Raw genomic sequence first — 23,734 nt, forward strand, 5'->3', positions numbered from 1 at the left:
AAAGCTAACTTTAGTCAAAGAAAACTTATTGTGTTTTGACATATTTTTCACATTATATGAGGGAAGAAATTTTTACACGAATTAATTTACCCAGGAAAAGCTTTATCCTATTCCTAAGATATGCGAAAATTTATAGTTGACTCATAATAAGAACAAATTGAAAAAAAATTACGTCCTTACTTACCAAGATCTGTAAAATGTTTCAACCAATGAGATGTCTTGAATGTACCGTCAGTATTCTTTTATTGGCTGATTTAGACAGTTTTCTCATAGGTCCTCGAAATGTTTTTAACAGATAAATAAATTTAATAAAACTTTTTTTAACAAAAATTTTTAAATATGAGTTCGACATCCACTCTTCCGTAAATCCTCAAATTCCCCTAAAGGCCTCTAGTGGCATAGCCTTTATTATTATATATAGAAAAGAAGCATACTAAAAAACAAAAAAAAATCATATATCAAATAGATTTTCTATAAACATGTATTTTCAAAGTTAGATGAAAGTGAAACTAAATTTTAATCTTGATCGCATCATTTAATTATAATATTTTCATCGGTATATGAACAATTTAACATCAAACGCTTTGCAAATATCAAACTTTTTTTGTTTCGATATTAATTTAATAAATTAATTTGCTTTAAATCAGGGACTTAAAGGGATAAGACAATGGCCGATAAATTGATGTACATTGTACATCCCTAATGATGACACACAAAATTACCCCTTCTGTAGATTAAAGCTAGTGGTTGAAACGCTTGTACACTTGATAACTTAATGAACTAACCAAAATTCAGTTAAAGTCTCCAAAGTTGTTAAGCCAACGAATATGAAAATGCCATTATAAAACGTTGGGGACTAACAGCCTATTGTCCCCCCCTCTCTCTCTCTCTTTCTCTCTCTCTCTCTCTCTCTCTCTCTCTCTCTCTCTCTCTCTCTCTCTCTCTCTCTCTCTCTCTCTCTCTCTCTGATAAAAAAGTATATTATGATGAATTAATTTATGATATAAAAACTAGATTTATTAGTCAAAAACATTAAAAAAACGATATCATAAAACTTTTATCATTATAATATTACTAGAGGCATATTTAATTTCAAACAAATAAAAAAAAATACAATATTATGTTATTCTTTTTAATTACATTTTTTGTAAAAATGAATAAAATTCTTCTAAAATTGGTTCAAATTCTACGATTTCTATCTTGGTTTTCCGCCCACTCCCCAAATGTTTTAGCCGTTTGTTGTTCTAATCATGGCTTTACTTTAAGAATTGACAATCAAAATTGTATTTTAAAATATTGTTTTGTAGGAGGGGGTGGGGTGGGGGCCCGAAGGGGGTAATAGGTGTCCAACTTGCAAAATAAGGATTTTAGCGGATTTTTGTTTTACTGAAATTGTTGAAAAATATGTTGAATTCCAGCTAGAATACCATTGAGTTCCTCGGATTTCAAACTTTCACTAAATTTTAACAATAACCATTAATTAGAGTTATAATTGGTTGTATTTATCAGGGCTCGGCAGCCGCGCGTCAGTCACCTGTAAGCATCAATGAAATTTACCTTTCACAATTTTAAAAATCAGCTGGAAGTCTAAACCTGACCCAAATATGACAATTCTTTTTTTTTTAAATTCAAAGGATCCAAAGTGTTTTAATTTGAGGCTTAGTCTCAGATGATGGACGGATGCCAAGCCCTGGCATATATCTTTAAAACGTGGTCAGTATAGATTTCCATTCTCATTAGTTTATTAGCTATAGCGGCAACGCCCCTGGTTTCTTGGGGCTCTGTATCAATTGGGGCAGAGAAGGTTAAAAAAATTAGCTTAAAACCATTACATGAACTATGTGAAGCTTATCTAAAATAGAGAACCCAATCGGTTCAGTAGTAGATCTTAAGCTTTAGACAAAAAAAACTGACTACTTTATACAAAATCGGATGGAAATCTGTTCTATACAGTTAATGTTTGATCACAAATAATTCTTTTTAATTTTTAACATGTTTTCTGTATTTTCCTTTCATTTCACAGTTTCGTTATAATTAAAGTCGTCTTGTTTACATCATTGTGTCGATTTTTCAATCTTCCCTTATTTTAAGGACAAAATGTTTGATGAACTTATAGTTATTTATCTCATCGTATTATAGACAGCTGTACGCGGATAATAAAATAAATAAATATAAGATAAAAAAAACCAGTTTTGTAAGTCTCGATCGGCCTGTACTTACAAAACTGGTATTAATTTTATGATTTTTATTTTGATATCCACGGAAAGTTTCTGTAATTCTATGCTTAGCCCTACAAAAGAGACTAACACACATCCTATTATTTTATGTCAGTTAATACCTGTCTAGAAGAGGGATGACTAGAGAGGAGAGAAAATGTTGATCCTGTGTCTGTCTGGCTCGGAATGAACTCTATACACTCATGTCATTGTTATATGATTTCCAACAAAGGGCCTATTGAGCACTGAAACCTCCCGGTTATTCGACCGGATATCCGGCCAAAAAAGTATCCGGCCCAACCCTATTATTTATGTATGCAATTTTGACTTTGGAAGATTACTTGCTACACCTTCATATGTTATAATTGCAACTGTCACCATTTCTTTTTGGTAAATTTCAGGTTTATATCAACACACTAGAATTGAAATTTTGTAAAAATCTTTAAAATTGAGATCACACTAAAGCTTTAAGAACAGGTCTTTTTTTGCAGATTTTAAAAACTTTGCAGTGCTTGTGTGGTCGCAATTTTTGCATTGCAGAAAAAATATTTAGCTTGGGTCATTTTTTGCATAATTTTTTTATAGGGCGGGACGATTTACTCCACATATTGAATAAATTGAAAACAAGGTAGGGGGATTACCTGCACAGCCAAGTCGCTAGATAAGAGCAAAAAGCAATTTGTTAGTAGACGAAAAAGGTGTCCACCACTTGAGCAAGATAGCTATCTTGGTTATACATCTATACTTATACATTTATTTGGCGAATTATTTTACTTTTGTGGGGCCAATACCTAACCCTGCGGGGATAACCAGTAACTAATATAACATAACCTAACCTTATCTACAGAAATATAAACATATTTTATTTTCAAGTCAAGGCTTCCAGTTGCTATATTAACCGCGTGACATTTAAAAATAAGCGATTGACTGGGTGAATGACAGACAAATGGTAATATAACATATAAAAAAAGGGGGAGGTAGGTTGTGCTGAAATTCTGTAAAGTTGTGAGTTTTAAGGCTGGAAAACAGTAGTAGAACGATAATATTCACTAAATATTTTTTACTAATATTTTTGTTTATAGTTCTTTTCAATAAGGAATACACATATGTAGTGAATAATATCGTTCTGCTACTGTTTTTAAGCCTTAAAACTCACATATTTACGGAATTTTGGCACAACCTACCTCCCCCTTTATAATCTAAAGAATTCAAAGGTTTTTGTATATCCAAAAGAACATAAAACAACAGGCGGTTGCGATGGGGAGATAAAGTTATTTAACCCTTTCTCCCTCTAGTGTTTTACTCTAATCATTAAACTGAAAAACTAATTTAATTAAATTGTAAAACAAACTCTCTGGAATAATTGACCAAATATTAAATATTTTTTTTTATAAATTTGAAGTAGTACAGTTTTGAATTGTTAATGTAAATACTCTACAAAATTGCATTGGAAACATTCAAAACCTTTGTGTATTGTATTTGAAATAAACAATAGAATAAATAAATCCTAAAATTTAAGTGCTTCTTTGTAAATAAAGTTTCTAAGAACTTTTTTCACTTAAAACTCATGGAAAAAGCAGCCTAAATTAACCCGCGACAAGTAGCGCATCCGCTCGGCCTCGGACGGTGATAGGTTTGAACCTCGGAATAACACTTCGTCATAACTTACTGCTATGTAAGATGCGTGACATTAATAGTAAGAGTATGGGAATGCTTTGGCCCCAAAAAAATTCATTACAAAGCACAGCTAGAACCATCTTGCAAAGGTCGTGCAATCAAACAGTTGGTTGTCTGATGGGTGTTACTTATCCTAATACCCCGAATGTTTGGACAGAAAAGGAGAAATTTAACTCCCCTTAGTTATTCTGGGTTGTTGGACCTGACGTTAGAGTGTCATGGACAGCTTCCTTGCCCGTATAAGGTAACCTAAATTTAATTCTCTGTTAGAAGACTATGTTTTAATGGTTTATAAAAATCACGAAACCTTGTCACATAAATCTTAAATTTACTTTCCTCAATATAAATTTTAAAAATCCTTTAATTAATTATATTAAAATTGTAGATTAAATTAAGAATGACATTCCTGAAAGGCTGAATATGCTGCGTAGGATAAACCTGAAAAAAGATGAGTTATTTATTGTATCGTATTATAGACAGCTTTATATGAAAATTACAAGATTGAAACCAGTTTTGTTAGCCCCAAGGGGCCGAAGGCTCAGGCTAAATAAAAATGGTATTAATAACATGATTTATATTTTCATATCTGCGGAAAGCCTTCTATAATACGATACGATACAGGGTTTTTTAGTATGGCTGAGAACAGGTTCTAATCCAGCGGATATTAATCGGTTACTAAGCCATACTGGAAATTGTATGAAAACATCCACAATAGCGAAGCTTAACAACAGACAAGGGGACAACTGAGTATTTTCTATGTCTGTCCGTCTGTCTGTCCGTCCGTCCGTCCCTTAAGATCTCGGTAACCATTGAACCGATGGGATTCTACTTTTCAGGGTATGTACCTACTGGTCCTGTGGTGGTTTTAAGCTATTTTCTTAGGTGTGGGAAACCCCCAACCCCCCAAAAAATGAAAATTCCCCCCCCCAAAAAAAAAAAAAAAATTTTAAAAATTCTGGGGAAACTACTTCACATAAAATTAGCAGCACCAGAAATTTTTTTATTTTTTTTTATTTACCTCTTGGGGTAAAGCCCCTAGAGGCTAGTCAATTATTCAAGTCTAAATTGAATCTTTTTTTGTTATTTGTCGTGAAATGAAAGAATATGCAAAATTCTTACTCTTAAATATGTTACCTTTTTGTTACAGAAATCTTCAATTTTAAAAATGATAGGCCATTTTATTGCACCAAATCATTGTAACCCAAACTACAACCCCCCACCTACTCCTCCTTGGAATTTACCAACTACAATTTGAGGCGGTCTGTACCACTATAGAATTTAACAAAAAGCTAGGGGGAAGCTGCAAGTATAATTGATCATATCTAGTGCTAGTAAACTCAGGGTTTCTAAGAGGATAAGACAATGGCTGATAAATTGAATTACATCCCCAATGATGATGATACACAAAATAACTCCTTCAGTACAATTTGTGATTGAAACGTTTGGACACTTAACCAAATGAGCAACTAATCAAAATTTAATAAAAGTCCCCAGGGTTGTTAAGCCAACGAATAAAAAAAAACGTTATTAAGAGTTTGGGGACTAGTGTAATAAACAGCCAAATGTCCAAACCCTCCCTGTAGTACAGTACTTTAACTTTTAAGGTTTTTTTAAAATTCAAGCTATGAAATTTTATATTTTTGCACGAAAAAAAATTAATTTTTTTAGTTCAACAAAATATGAATAACAACATCCATAAAGGCGAAGCTCAACAAATCAGAGAATCGATAAAAAAAACATCATAGAACAACTCTTGAATCAGAATTATAATTAGAAGTATGATTTTTTTGAAAAATTTGTCCTAAAATTGCATAATACAGGAAACCTGTTTATATTGCCTAAAGAATGACGTCGTACAATACAATACAAATGACCATTGATAGGCCAATACACAGGCAAAATTAATTGGCCAATGGCAGACCTTTTTATTATTTTATTAATCTTGTATTTTTGTTTTAATTTTGTCATTGTTTTCATGAAATATTCAATAAATTTCATAGGAGACTAGATTTCACCCTTGGTAGTAGGCTATAGTAGTATGTTTTATAAGATCTTAGGAATGGGTTCCAATGCCGCTGGATTCAACCTTCAAAGTTTATAATCAAATAACTATTCAAAAATGTATATCAGAGTTATCATTTACAGAAGAAATGATCCTAAATGTATGAAAGCTTCGGTTTTAAAAATTTTCTGAAGATGAAAGGCAAGCATAAGTGGAGCGAAACAATTTTTAAAAGCTGTTAGAAAAATATATAGAACACTAACATAACTTTTAAAAATGATAATAATCAAAAAGCAAGGAACTGCACTCAAATTATTTATATACTTACTAGCTGCTACGCCCCTAGTAGCCTCTAGGGGCACTTAAGGTAGGAGAGGGAAAAGTTGACCTCATCCCATTTTAAATTTGAGTTTCAAAAGAGTAAAAAATAATTTTTTTGGGGGGAGAGGGGGGTGAAGACACCCTCTCCAAAAATAGTTTAAAACCTTCCCAGGACCTATAAGAAGCTTCACTGTAAAGGAGAACAATATCGGTTTAGCAGTTAGCGTAATCCTTCGGGGCAGACAAAAAAACGCATACTACTTTATATAATAGGATTATTAAAAGCCCTATTATTATTTAGGGTCGGTCCGTCCGTCCGTAACTGTTAGTTGTTTTCGTTAATTTATCTATGTTAGAATTGTCATATCGATTTTAAACTTTGCATGATGCTTCCTATAACAGTTAGGTATTATCTAGAAAGCGTAGCATCTCTGTAATCGTTACCAGAAAGTACGTACGTCCATTTAAAACATGTTGATTTTTTACTTATTTTACCCAATTTTTTATGGAAAATAATCATCCTATTCATCTGATTTTTAAAATACTGATTCCTAGGACAACAAAGTATAATGCTATAAACTAAGCATCTCTATAATCAAGTCCTAAAAATATAAGTATGTCCTAAAATAGTATCACCTATTTAAAATTTTCACTTAGAAATGTTTTTTCAAAATCCTGTTTCTTTCCTTGTTAAAAGCCCAATTAAAAGTTGTGTCTAAAAATTTTCAAAGTCTAATAATCAGACAGAATATTTAAAAGTGCCTAATAATTTTAATTATATTGCATCGTATCAGAAGTTGTTTTTTCTGGCCTCTATAAGCTTCTCCACTTGATGAAAACATTTACAAAGTTTAAACAATTATATGATTAGACTATTGTATGTTTATTAGAGTAAAACACTAGAGGGAGAAAGGGTTAAATAACTGTATCTCCCCATCGCAACCGCCTTGTGCAACCTTTCTATTGGGTCATTGAAAATCAACTAATGGTGTCGCTTATATTAACACAGCCAAGTAGCAGAAAATAATTTAAAAGCAGACGAAAAAGGTCATTGAAAAAGGAAGGGAGGTAGTTGTCTGTATATACATCTATACTAAGCTTCCATAAAGCAAAACATAAATGGTTGCACCTATAACTGATTACAATAGAAGCAGCTTATAGTGTCTATATAAAAAAAAATGTCGTAATTCATTAAAAATTACTAATGATAGGCCAGTATACATTTTAATTGACCAATTATAAAATGTATACTGGTTATTTGTAATGTATGACGTCATTATTTTAGAAGCTGCTTCCTTACAGAAAGTATATCAAAGGTTTACCCAGGACCAGTATGAAGCTTTCCAAGCTCAGAACTTAAAATTTCAGTGTTTGGGGGGCCTTTTGCTCCACTAGTCCCTAGAAGGAAAGTCCCAAAATAAAATCTGTAATGGTTCCTTAATTCGGTTTTGTTAAAAATGTTTTCATTAAAAAAATTATCTCATATCTCTAAAAATAGGCTCAGAACTTAAAATTTCAGTGTTTGGGGGGCCTTTTGCTCCACTAGTCCCTAGAAGGAAAGTCCCAAAATGAAATTTGTATTGGCTACTTAGTTCGGTTTTGTTAAAAAGTGTTTTCATTAAAAAAAATCGTCTCAATATCTCTGAAAATAGGCTCAGAATTTAAAATTTTAGTGTTTGGGGGGTCTTTTGCTCCACTAGCCCCTTTAAGGGAAAGTCCCAAAATGAAATTTGTAATGGCTACTTAGTTTGGTTTTGTGAAAAAAGTTTTCATAAAAAAAATCATCTCAATATCTCTGAAAATAGGCTCAGAACTTAAAATTTTAGTGTTTGGGGGGCCTTTTGCTCCACTAGCCCCTAGAAGGAAAGTCCCAAAATGAAATTTGTATTGGCTACTTAGTTCGGTTTTGTTAAAAAGTGTTTTCATTAAAAAAATCGTCACAATATCCCTGAAAATAGGCTCAGAACTTAAAATTTTTGTTTTAGGGGGTCTTTTGCTCCACTAGCCCCTTTAAGGGAAAGTCCCAAAATTCAAGTTTTAAAGTTTTACAGGTAGATCCAATCATATAAGAGCGCTTACAAAAAGAATTAGGTTGATAACTATAAAAACAAGCCCAAACGGCCAGGGCAAAATTTGGTACTGAATTTCATTTCCTATAACTGTACAAACTTCCCCCCCCCCCCCTTGATTTATTTATTTTAGGCTACCCCATGTCCCAAAGAGCCCAACAAGGAGATGCTGAATGACGGCGCTAACTGGACAATTATCTCCACCGACAAGGTAATAGAATCGTACTTGTTATTCCAGTATGGCTTCGAAACCGGTTAATAACCGCTGGATTAGAAACGGTTATCAGGCATACTAAAAAATCTGGTTTTTTACAGACAATTTTCCATTAAAATAAAAAATTCTAAAATTAAAACCAGTTTTGTTAACCAAAATATATATCTGAAGGCGACTGTGATCCTATTGTTTTTAACTAGCGGCTTCGCCCCTAGCCTCTAGGGGCTTTGCCCCAAGAGGTGATAAAGTAGGTAAATTCCCTGAAGAGTAGAATCTGATCGGTTCAGTGGTTACCGAGATCTTAAGGGACGGACGGACGGACAGACAGACATCGTTCTACTTTGTATTATAGATTAGATATTTAGTAGGGAGGGATGGGACATTGGGCTGTAAATTACACTAGCCCCCAAAGTTTTAAAATAACATTTTCTTATTCTTTGGCCTAACAACCTTGGGTACTTTTATTGATTTTTTATTGGTTGGTTCATTAAGTTGAGTGTCCTAACATTTCAATCACTTATTGTAATCTACAGAAGGGGTAACGATGTGTATCATCATTAGAGATGAACATCAATTTATCAGCCATTGTCTTATCCCTTTATATCCCTGTAATTATCTAATTAACTAATGAGCAATTTTATTCCAGGTTGAATATCAGTTCTACGAGGGAATGGGGCCGGTGCGCGCCCCCGTCACCCCCGTGCCCGTGGTCCACTCCCTGCACCTGAATGAGGGTGGGGACGTGGCCATGCTCGAGCTGACCGGGGAGTGTTTCACCCCCAACCTCAAGGTGTGGTTCGGAGATGTGGAGAGCGAGACAATGTATAGGTACGTGATTGATTTTTTTTTATGGGGGAGGCATAAAAATAGCCTTAAACTATCTAAAGACTTCACTTTAAAAGGACCTACATGAAGTTTCCCTAAAATAGTGGTTAGCGAGATCTTAACGAACAAACAAAAACCTTACTTGACAACTTTACCATTTTCTGACATAAACTTTAAAGAAAACTATGTATATTTTTCCCTTTTTTACCTAAAACCTAATCCCTGCGGGGCCATCTTACTTAACCTAACCTAACTTAATTCTTATTATAGATGCCAAGAGAGTATGTTGTGTGTGGTGCCTGACATATCAGCATTCAGAAACGGATGGCAGTGGGTCAGACAACCAACTCAGGTATGTGTACATTCACAATTATGATAAACAAAACTATACCCCTTCAGTAGATTAGAATTATTGGACACTGAGAAATATGAACACTGCTAGATTGTAAGTTCCCAAAGTTTTGAAGGTGTATATTAAACCTTGGGTATCAGTATAATTCACAGTCCAATGTCTCCTACCTCCCTGGGTATGTATCTAACTCGTACGATCTGAGTTGGATGAGGAGGTATCAAGCTCGAATTATTGGTTGAATTTTATCCAAACGTCAGCCAGTAGGATATATACCTAGCCTAGTTCAAGTAAAATGTGTTGATCATGGAAAAAAAGAACCAGCGGGCTTCATCGTATTTTCACAGTAGCTTTTGATAGGTTAGGTAAATGTTAATGATTGCCACGTAGGTTTAGAGACCACCGCAGGGGCTAGAAATAAAAGAAAAGCTACTGTGAAAATATAATGAAACCCACTACTTCGCTTTTTGAAAGTTGAAATATAAGGGATAAGATAATGGTGGATAAATTGATGATACACAAAATACCCCTTTTGTAAATTAAAATTAGTTGTTAGTTTACCTGGGCACCAATAATGTATTTTTACCATTGGTCCAATAGTTATTTCTTTCATCGTATTATAAACAGCTTTCCGCGGATATAGAATGTATAATTATAAGATTAAAACCAGTTTTTTAACCCCGAGGTTCATGCGTTTATCACCTTGCTAAAGTTTTCTTTAAAATAACTTCTATTTTAGAGAGTTGGCCCAGCAAATCCAGGAGGTTGCGCAACAGTTCGGCCAGAGCAGTAGAATCAAGAACACTTGTGTGTTTGGCGGCGCACCCAAGGGTCCTCAGCTGCGCGACATTGAGAACGGCTGCTGTTAATTATTATTATATGTTCAAGTTAAATAAATATAAAAATACAACAAAAATTTTTATAATTTTTTCGATTTTTAAAAGCGAAGTTTCTCTATAATTAGGGTCGGTCGTTTTTTACCACTTTCTCACGATTTTTACCACCCGATTTTACCGCAATTTTCAGTCAAATTTTACTAGATTTCCGGTAAAATTTTACCAATTTAGGACGAAAATATTACCAGGTGTTGACCAGTTTTACCACTTTTTCGGTAAAATCTTACAGAAATTTGCGGTAAGATTTTACCAAAAAAGTGGTAAAATTGGTCGAAATCTGGTATAAATTTGCGTCCTAAAATGGTAATATTTTACCGGAAATCTGGTAAAATTTGACCGAAAATTGTGGTAAAAACGGGTGGTAAAAACCGTGAGAAAGTACCAGAAAAAATGTTTTTACCACTTTTCGGTAAAATTTACCAAGGTTTTTACCACTTTTTATAACGTAAAGGCTGGTAAAATTTTACCGTAAAAGTGGTAAAAACTAAAACAACCTATCAAAGCTACTGTGAAAATACGACAAAACCCACTACTTAGTTTTCTTTCCATGATGATCCGAAATATTTTGTAGTTTTTTATTAAATGTCTGTTACGGTTCTTTTAACAAATGTAACTAATTTTAGCAAATAAAGTTTTTGTGCTAATTCTAAAAGATAATAAAGATAAAACTGTAAAACAATTATACAGAGACAAGGGGATAGGTAAGTGGGAGATAAATCTATTATCATTTCTAAAATCGACATATTAACTTGTTAATGTTTGGGTTATGATCATAGAGTATTTTGAAAGGCTTCGTGGTTTTTTATTATTTTAGAATCACAAAGCCTCTTTTTTCTTTTCTGTGGACATATGCTCTATAGAGCAATTTGTCCGTTTTTTGCTTCGCTATTTGTTGTTTACCTTGTTGCCTAAGAAAAAACTTTTGTTTTTCATTGACCTATCCCAATGATACAGGGAGGGAGGGGACACACAAGTCCCCAAAGTTTCTTATTCGTTTTCTTATTCGTTGACTAAACAATTTTGGGAACTTTTGTTACATTTTTATTGGTTGGTTCATTAACTTGAGTATTCAAACGTTTCAATGTATTGATTTGTGTATCATTGGGGATTTACATTAATTAATCGAGCATTGTCTTATCCCTTAAGATCCCTGATTCCAAGGTTTAGTGGACTAATTATGCCAAGAGTTATACAACTATTTGTCATAACATGAGAAAAATTGAAAATAGTTTCAATCATTAAATCAACACAAATATTTTTACAGTTAGAGTAGCAAAAACGCACATTTAAAAAATGTTAATTAAGGCAACATTATTTTTACCATAGATATAGATTTATATCTGGTCGTCTATCTATCAGTCTGTAGTTAAAGATTTGATTTAATAATTAGCGGATTTCATTAGTTTTTAGTAGCTACTCTATAATTCGAAATGTCCGTCAGTCCGTCCGTCCGTCTGTCCGTCTGTCCGTCTGTCCGTCCGTCTGTCCGTCTGTCTGAGACAGAGTGGAGGAAACGTGATTTTCTCGGCTCTTATTAAAGATAGACAGCTGATTTTTTTAGTGAAGATTCCCATGACATATGCGCATCTAATCTATACATTGTTTAGTCCTTCTGTTTGTTAATTGGGGTGCTAGATCGATTCCTAGATTTTTTTGTTTTTGTAATTTTCCCGACTCCTTTTCAAGACATACAACTGAAATTTTCTGGGATTAAGTAAACTTGCATCCTACATATTTTTACTAAGTTTTATTAAGATTTGTATATTGATTGGGGTGCTAGATCGATTCCTAGTTTTTTCAAGTTTTCATGATTATCTCAACTCCTGTTCAAGATAAACTGCTGGAATGTTTAGGGAATAATTAATTCAACATTCTACACATTACTATAACATTTTTTCAAGAAATGATAATTGGTTGGGGTGCTAGATTGATTCCTAGTTTTTCAAGTTTTCATGATTTTTTCGACTCCTGTTCAAGATAAACAGCTGGAATTTTTAGGGATTAATTAAGTCAACATTATACATATTTTCACCAAGTTTGATAAAGACTTGCTATTGGTTGGGGTGCTAGATCGATTCCTAGATTTTACGTTTTTCTTCTTAGCTTAATGCTTCAAAAGGTATTAAACATTTTTAAAAGGTTTCGTGATTTATTTCATTTATGTCTTTTTAACATACTCAAAAGATTATTTTTTCCTGATGTCTATCAATAAATTTTGAGCTTCGCTACTTATGGATGTTGTCATCCTTGTTATGAATAGTAAGGGGTGTATTATGGACGCCCCCCCCCCCCCATCCTTGTTTTAAAATAAATTGAAATAAGGGAGGTATTTTTTCGTATGTTTGTCAGGTTAGGTTGTATGGGTCCTGGAAAATCGAGCAGGATTAATACAACGCAGGTAGAGGCTTTGCTTTCTAAAGGGTTTAGGCATATGAAAAAAAATTATCCAGCCTCAATGTAATTGAAAATATGGGGTTCGAGTAGGTTTTCAGTGCTAGACATGAAATTTGAGAGAAAGTACCAGTTTTCTGTCAATAAACAAGTAAGATAAGGTTCATTTACTAAAAATGAGTGACTTACGGACGTATCTTAATTTTAGAATGGTTGCACTACTAAAAGTGCATAGATGAGAATTTACTAAATTATCTTGAATTACTTGGTTTAATTTCAATAAGCGATGTTGTTCTATAGTTTGGGTCTATCTGTACTTTAGTCGTAACAATAGTAATGACCATGCAAGTAAATTTAGCAACGTTAGAATCATAATATTAATTTGATCCTGGCCTAAAGATATATATATATAAAGTATGTCCGTAACTGCTAAAAGTGAGTCTGTTAAAAAATTGCTTCAAACACTATATATCTATAATACAAAGTAGCTACTGCCCGTCCGTCTCTTAAGATCTCGGTAACCACTGAACCAATTGGATTTTACTTATCAGGGAATATATCTACTGGTCCTGTTTTGGATTTAAGCTATTTTATTGGGGGGTGGGACACCCCCAACCCCCCAAAAAACAAAAAATCCCTCTTATTTTTTTAAGGAGTTGTGTGGAGTTACTTATTTTTTTTTTAATTACCCCTTGGGGCACAGCAAAGAAGCTATTTTCCAGAATGGATTCGGAACCAATTAAAACTAATTCTCAGCCATACTGAAAAATCATGTATATCATCGTCTTACAGACAATTTTCCACAAATTTAAAAATAAAAATGATAAAAGTAGTACCAGTTTCGTTACCCTGGCCTTCGGCCTCTCGGGGCTACAAAAGCTGGTTAAATCTTATATTTTTTCATTTTAATATCCGTGGAAAGCTGTCTATAATACGATGCAATAAATAACTTTTCTCGTTATGACTAGTTTATTGAAATATCCCTCTACAGATGTTGATATACTTGTTAACCATATGTTAATTGTAATATAAAATACTTAATTCTTAAAGTAATATGATTTTATGCATTAAGTTTTTCACTTCCGCGGTTATAATATGTTTCTATCACGCAAAAAGTTATTGTTCTATAACGCTTAGTTGCTTAAATTCAACATAATATTTTCAGATTACTGTATTTTTTACGATAACTTTTTAAAAAAAGTTTTAGTTGATAATCTGAAGAAAAATGGAAGCAGCTTTTAGTGTCAATAAAAAATGACGTCATACGAAACAAATGACCAATCATTGGTTATTTGTATGGCGCCATTTTTTGCGTCAGGCACTATAAACTTCTTACAAAATTAGGTTAGGTTAGGTTATATCTAGTACTTGTTTTAGCCCAGTAAGGTTATGACACTGTAGGTATATGTCTTACAGGGTTTGGCAAAAAAAAAAAAAAAAATTATACCACCCCCTGTTTTTATTTTTTTTTTAAATTAGGCACTTTGTGTTTTTAAAAATTAAATAAATCATATAGTTTTTATTTCAACAAATAAAATATAAATATTTCCTTGTTGAAAAAAGTGTATAATAACTGTTTTGTTACAAATAATGAACATTATTATGAAATATGCATAGCTGTTATTTTTTATGTGGTCAGTAAATTGGACGTCTTAAATTCGAATAGTCTGGTTAATTTGTCAATTATTTCAAGTAAAATACATTTCCTAGTTCAAAATGTGTATTCTTTAATGATATATAAATTATTTTTTTTTTGATTGTTTATTGCTTGTTCGTATGATATATTGATATTTTCTAGTGATAAAAGCAATTAAATGAAAGATCTCAATTGAATTTCATAGTTTGTATGTTTTTGAGTTAATATCTTATATTTAACTAGCGGCTATGCCCCTAGAGGTCTTAAAGGTGTGGAGGGGAAGTCCCCCCCCCCCACTTTAGATTTAAGTTTTTAAAAGAAAAAAATAATGAGGTGTAATATTTTTCTACAAGCGATTTTTCCTTTTGAGGGTTGTGGTACCCTCCCCAAAATAGTTATAAACCATACCAGGACCTATTAGAAGCTAGCCTGTATAGGAGAACCGTTTCGTGAATTACATGTTTTTTGATAACAAAAAGTTTGTGAATAGATGTATTATTTCGTTATTTCCTGAAAGAATGGATTTTTACAATAGATATCATTTTTAGTCTATGAAAAAAAATATGCCTATTGTGTCCAGACTTGATACATTAAAAATGATCCATCTCCTAGATATTAGGAAATGTTTAGTACCTCCAAGAGTCCCTATAGCAACAGCCGCTAGCATGAGAATAGTTGAGGTGACGGTGATCAGTCCCTCCGTCTTCTCCTTGCGTCCAGGCAACATTTGCAGCCAGTCTCGGTTGATATAGTCCTCCAAGACCATCTGAGAGTTGGGGAAGCGAAGTCCTGGCTCCTGCGCAACCTCGGAGCCATCACTCTGCTCGCCAGACCTGAAAGAAGGCACATTCATCCTATAATATAAAGTATTAAGAATTTTTTGTCTGAATATTTAGATTCAATGAAAACTGAATTGATTTAGTTTTCCTTATAGAAGATGATTAAAGTCCCTCCACAGATTATGACGTTATACGATAGAATAGCCAATGAGAGGCCATTATACACTGTAATTTAGCAATGGTAAAATCTATGCTGGCCTCTCATTGGTTCTTCTATCGTATGACGTCATAATCTGTAGAGGGGCTTTAATTATCTTCCTTCTTTTACTGTAAGCTTTACATAGGGTGGCATAGACGTCCAAGCTATTTTTTTTGGGGAGGTAATTCGTATTGGGGGGGGGGGTAAAATGGCGCGCGAAGCGCGCCGAAATTTTTTTTTTTCGAGGCACTTTTGCCAGCTTCTTTCTATTGCAGAGGGACTCTGCGATCTTTTGAAAAATTCAGAAACTTTAGATTATATTTACCTGCTTTCCAAGACATGACCAGGCAAGGTCAGGGGAATTAAATTCCAGCGGTCATTCGAGTCAGGTTTAGATTTGTCAGAATCTGATACTTTGAAATTTTCTGTACCAGGTTGTGTTGCTTCATGGTTTCTAAAATTAGAATAGTTATTTATCGCATCGTATTATAGACAGCTTTCCGCGGATAGCAAAATTTAAAATTGAAAGATTTATTCCAGTTTTATTAACTCTAAGTGTCCGAAGGACTGGAACAACAAAACTGGTATTAATCTTATTATTCCCTAGTAGTTTTTAAATCTGACAAGTAGTGACAAAACCTTGTCTAATCTGAGTTTTGACAGGTTTTCCTCAGGTTTTAATCTGCCCGCCCCTCATCAATCAACTCTGACATTTGATTACATTTCGTCAGATTGTAATCTGACAAAACCTGTGTTTTTGCGCAAAAAGGTACTAAAACTCAGATTACTCAGGATTTGCCGCCAAATTTTTAATCTGTCAGGGGGGATTTCAGATTATAATCTGACGAATCTGACTCAATGTGAGCAAAGTTCAGGTGATTAAGATCGTAATCTGTGATTAAATTGACCCTCAAAATTTGCCCAGTTAATCCCTTATCTGACATTTGATGACAAACAGTCATACTCTAATCTGACATTTGATGACAAACAGTCATACTCTAATCTGACAATTGATGACAAACAGTCATACTCTAATCTGACATTTGATGACAAACAGTCATACTGTAATCTGACATTTGATGACAAACAGTCATACTCTAATCTGACATTTGATGACAAACAGTCATACTGTAATCTGATATTTGATAACAAATGGTCATACTCCTAACTGACTTTTAGTGACAAACAGTCATACTTTAATCTGACATTTGATGACAAACAGTCATACTCTAATCTGATATTTGATGACAAACAGTCATACTCTAATCTGACAATTGATGACAAACAGTCATACTCTAATCTGACATTTGAAGACAAACAGTCATACTTTAATCTGACATTTGATGACAAACAGTCATACTCTAATCTGACATTTGATGACAAACAGTCATACTCTAATCTGACATTTGATAACAAATGGTCATACTCCTAACTGACTTTTAGTGACAAACAGTCATACTCTAATCTGACATTTGATGACAAACAGTCATACTCTAATCTGACATTTGATAACAAATGGTCATACTCCTAACTGACTTTTAGTGACAAACAGTCATACTTTAATCTGACATTTGATGACAAACAGTCATACTCTAATCTGACATTTGATGACAAACAGTCATACTCTAATCTGACAATTTATGACAAACAGTCATACTCTAATCTGACATTTGAAGACAAACAGTCATACTTTAATCTGACATTTGATGCCAAACAGTCATACTCTAATCTGACATTTGATTACAAACAGTCATACTCTAATCTGACAATTGATGACAAACAGTCATACTCTAATCTGACATTTGATGACAAACAGTCATACTCTAATCTGACATTTGAAGACAATTAGTCATACTCTAATCTGACATATGATGACAAACAGTCATACTCTAATCTGACAATTGATGACAAACAGTCATACTCTAATCTGACATTTGAAGACAAACAGTCATACTCTAATCTGACATTTGATGACAAACAGTCATACTCTAATCTGACATTTGATGACAAACAGTCATACTCTAACCTGACTTTTGATGACAAACAGTCATACTTTAATCTGATATTTGATGACAAATAGTCATACTCTAAACTGACTTTTAGTGACAAACAGTCATACTCCATACTGACTTTTAGTGACAAACAGTCATACTCTAAACTGCCTTTTAGTGACAAACAGTCATACTCTAATCTGACTCTAAATGACAAATAGTCATACTCTTTATTTAAACAAATAATAATTCTGATATTTTGATTTTAATAGCAATAAATTTTACAAAATTAAAAAATATTTAATTAAAAAATATAAAACTATAAAATTAAATGATGGTACTCTTCAAAAGATTCTGGTTGTTCTAGTTGTGCAAATGGGTCAACAGAAGTAACTATCATAAACGATTTTGTACTTATGTAACAATCTTTTAATTAAGTTATTCTATTGAAAATTGTCTCTTTCTTGGTTTCTCATTTCTTTGTTTGTGTGGTAACTGCATCAAAAACTGTTCATCAACAATTTAAAAATAAGTTATGATGTAGTTTTAAGATTTTCAAAACCACCTCAACACCAGACTAAAAAAAATAACAACCTGACATTGAAGTGATTCTAAAATTTTGTGTTAAATTAATTTTTGACAATAGGTATACTAATTAGAAATGATTACAAATCAACATGTAATATCTAAAGGGATAGTTGCATTAGTGCATTAAAAAAAGTTTGATGGCAAACATAAGTTACAAAAATACCATCTAACATATATAATTTTCAAGTCTTGATATTTTTAAAACTCCCTGGAAGAAAATTGACATTATTACAAATGTATGTCCTCTAGAAAAACTATTAACATAAAAAAATATGCAGTTCACTAAATTCAAGTTTAAATGCAATTCTTGCAACTACCCCTTTGATGCAAAAAATAAGGAAAAATTTAATACTATTAATTAGATATCTATGAATATTTGATTTCAACATTCAATTATACAAATTATACATTAAACTAAATAATAATAATATATCAGAAAAAAAAACTAAAGAACACAGAATATGCAACAATATTTTTTGTTTTTGATAATGTAGCTAAGATCAAGATTTATATTGTGATATATTTTGAAGTAGTTTCTATATTTTTTTAACATCCTCCCCCCCATAAAGTTTTTTTGTCTCTTATTTTGAATGTTAGATTTACAAAATTTCTTTTTAAATTACACAAATATGCAACCTTTACTGTAATTTTTTTACTCCTAGCTGTCACCAATTTTTTTGCACGAAACACAAAGTAACATTGATTATAATCCTACTAAAACCTTTTTTTAAATGACTCAGTCCTGAAAAGTTGTTTTTTACCTTTTCTTTATAAAACTAAAATTGAATATTAAGGGAAGTTGATTCGTCCCCCCCCCCCCCCCATTAGAGGCTTTTAGGGGTGTAGCCGCTAATTAGAAATAAAATACAGGGAGGGTAAAACCATGGGCATTTTCATACACTATTCCCCAAAGTTTTATATTAACCTTTCCTTATTCTTTGTCTCGCCAGCTCTAGGGATATCTATTGTATTTTTATTAATTGGTTCATAAAGTTGAGTGTTCAAACGTTTCAACCACTTATTTCAATCTACAGATGGGTTAATTTTGTGTATTATCATTGGGGATATACAACAACAATTTATCGGCCCTTGCCTTATCCCTTTAGATCCCTGAAGAAAATAGCAATATATAATGAAACACAGGGATAAGACAATGGCAGATAAATGGATGTACATATCAATGGCACACAAAATTACACCTTCTGAAGATTAAAATTAGTGGTTGAAACGTTTGAACACTCAATTTCATAAATCAACCAATCATAATTTTGTAAAAGTTATTAAACCAACGAATGAGAAAACATTATCATAAAACTTTGGGTACCAGTGTTATAAACAGCCCAATGTCAAAGTAGGGAATAAGAAAGTACCCAAAGTTTTATCACCACATTGTCCAGAGAGAGAGGAAACAATGAGCTATTTATTACACTGGTCCCCAAAGTTTTTTAATAACGTTTACTCATTCGCTGATTTAACAACTTTGGGGACTTTTACTAAAAAAATTGTGTAAACAAAAAAGTGGAAAATCAACCCGCCTTAACATACATCTCCAATGATGATGCACAAAATTACCCCTTCTGTAAATTATAATTAGTAGTTAAAACATTTGGAGACTCAAAATGAGTAAAAAAGTCCCTAAAGTTGTTGTGCCAATGAATGAAAAAACGTTAAAGATTTAACAGGAATTCAAGGGATAAACCAATGGACAAAACATTTATTCATATCCCAAATGATGATAAACAAGATAATCCTACTGTAGAATAAAATTATTGGTTGAAAAATTTGCACTCTTCTAATATAAAAAAAAACATTCAAACTTTAATAAGAAAAACCTGTAAGTGTTGTCAACCGAAGATAACTTTAGGTGCCAGCGTAATTTAAAGCCCAATGTCCCCTCCCTCCCTGGTCAAAAAGAGAGGGAGGAGACATTGAACTGTATATTACAATAATACCAAAGTTTTAATTCATTCGCTCTACACTTTGGGTACTTTTATTAAATTTGATTAGTCAATTAATATACCAGCAGTGTCCAAACGTTTTAACCAATAATTATAGAATTTAGAAGGGGTATTTTGATGTATCATCCATTGTTTTTATCCCTTTTATCACTGACAATGTTATACGTCTCTGAAAAGCAGGTATATTCTAAGCTGTGAAGGATTAATTGTAGTATTAATTATAGACAGTTGACCAATGATATTGGTCATCTTTTAGCTAGGCTACTTCAAGTAAGAGCATCATCTAAAAATCAGTCTACTAAAACAAATATCAGAAATGCACCTCAGCCCCCCCCCCCTTATATTCAACTTTCCAAAATTTCACCTAAACAAACATACCAAAGGACACTTGAACTAATTGATAAAAATAAAATGTTTTAAATGGATGTGTGGACTTTCTGATAACATTTATAAAATAATTATGAAAAGTTTGAAATGGATAGAACATTCTAACATGTAAAATTAATGAAATATAACCATTATGTACGGACAAACAGACCCTAACTATATAAAAAGCTTCACTTTTGACGAGGAAACATACAAAAGCGAAGCTCCAAAGTAGTAAAACCAGGGAAAAGGGATTGGATACTAACAAACAATTCTAAGTGAAAATTTCCCCACAATCTCTTTCCCTTTTTTCTGAAGTTATAACCCACTTCCCTTCATTTACATCAAGAAACAAGTTTTACGCCAACTCTACGCCAACAACATATTTATAAAAAAATTTAATATTTGTTGATTATCAATAGGATAATTCTAGCTAACCGGACCGACCCCAATTATACAAAGTCGCTTTAAAAAAAACAGGGATCTAAAGGGATAAGACAAAGGCTGATAAATTGATGTACTTCCCCAATGATTATACACAAAATCACCGTTTCTGTAGAATTAGATTAAAATTATTGGTTGAAACGTTTGAACTTTCAACTTAATGAAACAACAAATCAAAATTAACTAAAGAGCCCAAAGTTGAAAAGCCAACGAATAAGAAAACATTTTTATAATAATTTGAGGACTAGTGTAATAAACAACCCATTGTCCCCTCTTTCTCTGAAAAAAAAACAGTATAGTAGTTGGGGAGGGAGGGGACATTGGGCTGTTTATTACTATAGTCCCCAAAGTCTTATGATAATGTTTTCTTATTCATTGCAAACTTCGTTGAAAACTTTGGGGACTTTCAACCAATAATTGTAATCTACAGAAGAGGTAATTATGTGTACCATCATTGGGGATGTGCATCAAATCATCGGCCATTGTCTTTTCCCTTTCGATCCCAGAAAAGAAGTTAGCTATGCATAAGTAACAATTGTTAAAAGTTAAAAGCTTTCCTATAATTCTGGTTTGTCTTTCCATATGTCCGTTCAAAACGCATAGCTCTTTTGAATAATTTAGATATGTCATAATTGTTCTATCAAATTCAAACTTTTCATGATGATTCAAACAGTTAGGTACGATCTAAGAAGCGTAGTATTCAATGCGTTTTTATTTTATAAAGATGCATGCTTGTCATTCTTGTTCAAGGGCGTGCAAGCATATTTAAAAAGGGGAGGGTGGAAATATCCAGTTTGTGAATACTATAGAATACTAGACTATAGAATCAATTTAAATATCTTCAGGGAGGAGGGTAAAGTATCCAAAGTTTTAAAATCACGTTGATCTATTCGTTGGATTAAAATCTATACTTTTATTAAACTTTACTTATAAAGGGATGACTACCCCCCCAGGGGCGTCCAAGCTTTTTTTTGGGGGGGGAGGTAAAATTTTTTTAAGGGGGGGGTAATTCGTTTTTTGGGGGGGGTAAAATGGCGCGCGAAGCGCGCCGCGAATTTTTTTTACCCCCCCAAAATTTTTACCCCGGGGGTAAAATTTGCTAGGGGGGGGTAATTACCCCCCCCTGAAATCTGTTGGCAGGGGTAAAATTTGTTTACCCCCCCGGGGTAAAATTTTTGGGGGAGGGTAATTTTAATTTTATTAAAAATTTAGTATTAAAAATGCGCGCGAAGCGCGGTAAAATTTTTTTTTGTTAGAGATTTTTTATTTTGGGGGGGTAAATACCCCCTCCTAAATGGTTGGGGGTGCCGTAGGCGTAGGGGTAAATTTTAAATGGGGGGGGTAAAATGAAAAAAGTTTTGGGGGTGACTACGGCACCCCCAAATTCGTTTGGGGGGGGGGGGGGGGGTGATCGCCCCATTACCCCCCCCCCTTGGACGTCTATGCCCCCCCCTATCAAAAAAAAAAGCTTGGACGTCCTTGATACCACGAGTTTTTAGGAGGTAATTAGGTTAGGTCTGTACATCCGTAATTAATAAATTTTGTCCCATTGCAATGCATTAGTTTCAAGCTTTGCACGATAAATAGTTGGCTGGTTTTGCTGTGCTACTTATTGTTGAAATTGTACTTGGTTAGAATAAGTATAGCTAGTTTGAAGTGCACTTTTATTTCATAGCTGTATATTATTAAAATAAGAAACATATATTGCTGCGGTATTTCTTCTATTAGAAATAATTAAAGAATGCTATTGTTATGTTAGTATGGATATGATAGTTCTTATTAGACTATCAATTTAAAATATTTGCTTCGCTAATCATGAACATAATTTTCCTTATTAATATTAAATTGTCAGCTAGATTTTCTGCAAGAGAGGGAGAGGGAGGGAGATAGATAGAAAGAGAGAGAGAGAGAGAGAGAGAGAGAGAGAGAGAGAGAGGAGAGAGACAGAGAGATAGAGACAGAGAGAAAGAGAGAGAGACAGAGAGAGACAGAGAGAGAGAGGAAAAGAGAGGAAAAGAGAGTACAATGAGCTGTTTAAAACACTTGTTCCCAAAGTTTTATATTTACGTTTTCTTACTTGTTGGCCAAACAACATTGGGGAATTTAAATGAAATCTGATTGGTTGGTTTATTAAATTAGGGATCTAATGTACTTTCAAAATTTGTTTGGGTGAGGGTATATAATAGTTAGTTCTATGTAGCTGCACATCTTATAGACAAAAAAAGCTTCACTACATAGAGATAAATTGTTCATGGTAATAAATGTATAGATAGATTTAATTATATCTGCGCTACTTGACTTAATTTTTAAAAGCAAAGCTTTTCTATCATAAATTTCGGTCCGTCCGTACGTAACTGATAGCTTTTTTCGTTAATTTAGGCAAGTTAGAATTGTCCTATTGATTTCAAACTTTGAATGATGATTTCAGTAGTAGTTAGGTAAGATTTAGAAAGCGTAGCAACTTTATAATCGTTACCAGAATGTCCGTAAGTTCATTTTAAACATGTTGATTTTTATCTTTTTTAACAACATATTTTTATTTGATATAATCATCCGATTGATCTGAAATTTAAAGTACTGATTCCTAATACAATAAAACACAATGTTATAAGCGAAGCATCTCTATAATCAAGTCCTAAAAAAGTCAGTATGTCCTTAAACAGAATTCTGTATTTACAAAAAAATACATATAATTTTGTCAAAACTTTTATATTTATATTTTGTAAATTCAGTTCTGATACTCTATAAAAGTTAATGTTCGTCTGTCATACCGTTCCAGAGCTTCGTTTTTATGGATGTTGTCATTCTTGTTC

General features: G+C 33.0%; 2 protein-coding genes across 2 annotated transcripts in view; one reads left to right on the forward strand and one right to left on the reverse strand.

Annotated features, from left to right (window-relative positions):
- Positions 1–1,183: 1,183 nt before the first annotated feature.
- Positions 1,184–23,734, reverse strand: part of LOC145318357 (uncharacterized) — a 44,063-nt gene continuing 21,512 nt past the window's right edge. The window contains exons 4-8 of the mRNA XM_080159654.1: positions 15,900–16,028; positions 15,230–15,429; positions 4,300–4,331; positions 2,339–2,409; positions 1,184–1,456 (exon numbers count right to left, since the gene is read on the reverse strand). Coding sequence (XP_080015780.1) covers positions 1,384–1,456; positions 2,339–2,409; positions 4,300–4,331; positions 15,230–15,429; positions 15,900–16,028 — 505 coding nt within the window. The 3' untranslated portion in view covers positions 1,184–1,383. The remainder of the gene's footprint in view (positions 1,457–2,338; positions 2,410–4,299; positions 4,332–15,229; positions 15,430–15,899; positions 16,029–23,734) is intronic.
- On the forward strand, positions 8,411–10,589 carry LOC145317531 (recombining binding protein suppressor of hairless-like). The gene is made up of 4 exons (XM_080158649.1): positions 8,411–8,496; positions 9,146–9,327; positions 9,595–9,676; positions 10,413–10,589. The coding sequence occupies exons 1-4, from the start codon at positions 8,452–8,454 to the stop codon at positions 10,464–10,466; spliced, it is 363 nt and encodes a 120-aa protein (XP_080014775.1). The 5' UTR covers positions 8,411–8,451; the 3' UTR covers positions 10,467–10,589.

The sequence above is a fragment of the Acartia tonsa genome, chromosome 4 (assembly GCF_053477335.1).
Source record: "Acartia tonsa isolate MP-2025a chromosome 4, ASM5347733v1, whole genome shotgun sequence".
NCBI lineage: Eukaryota > Metazoa > Arthropoda > Copepoda > Calanoida > Acartiidae > Acartia > Acartia tonsa.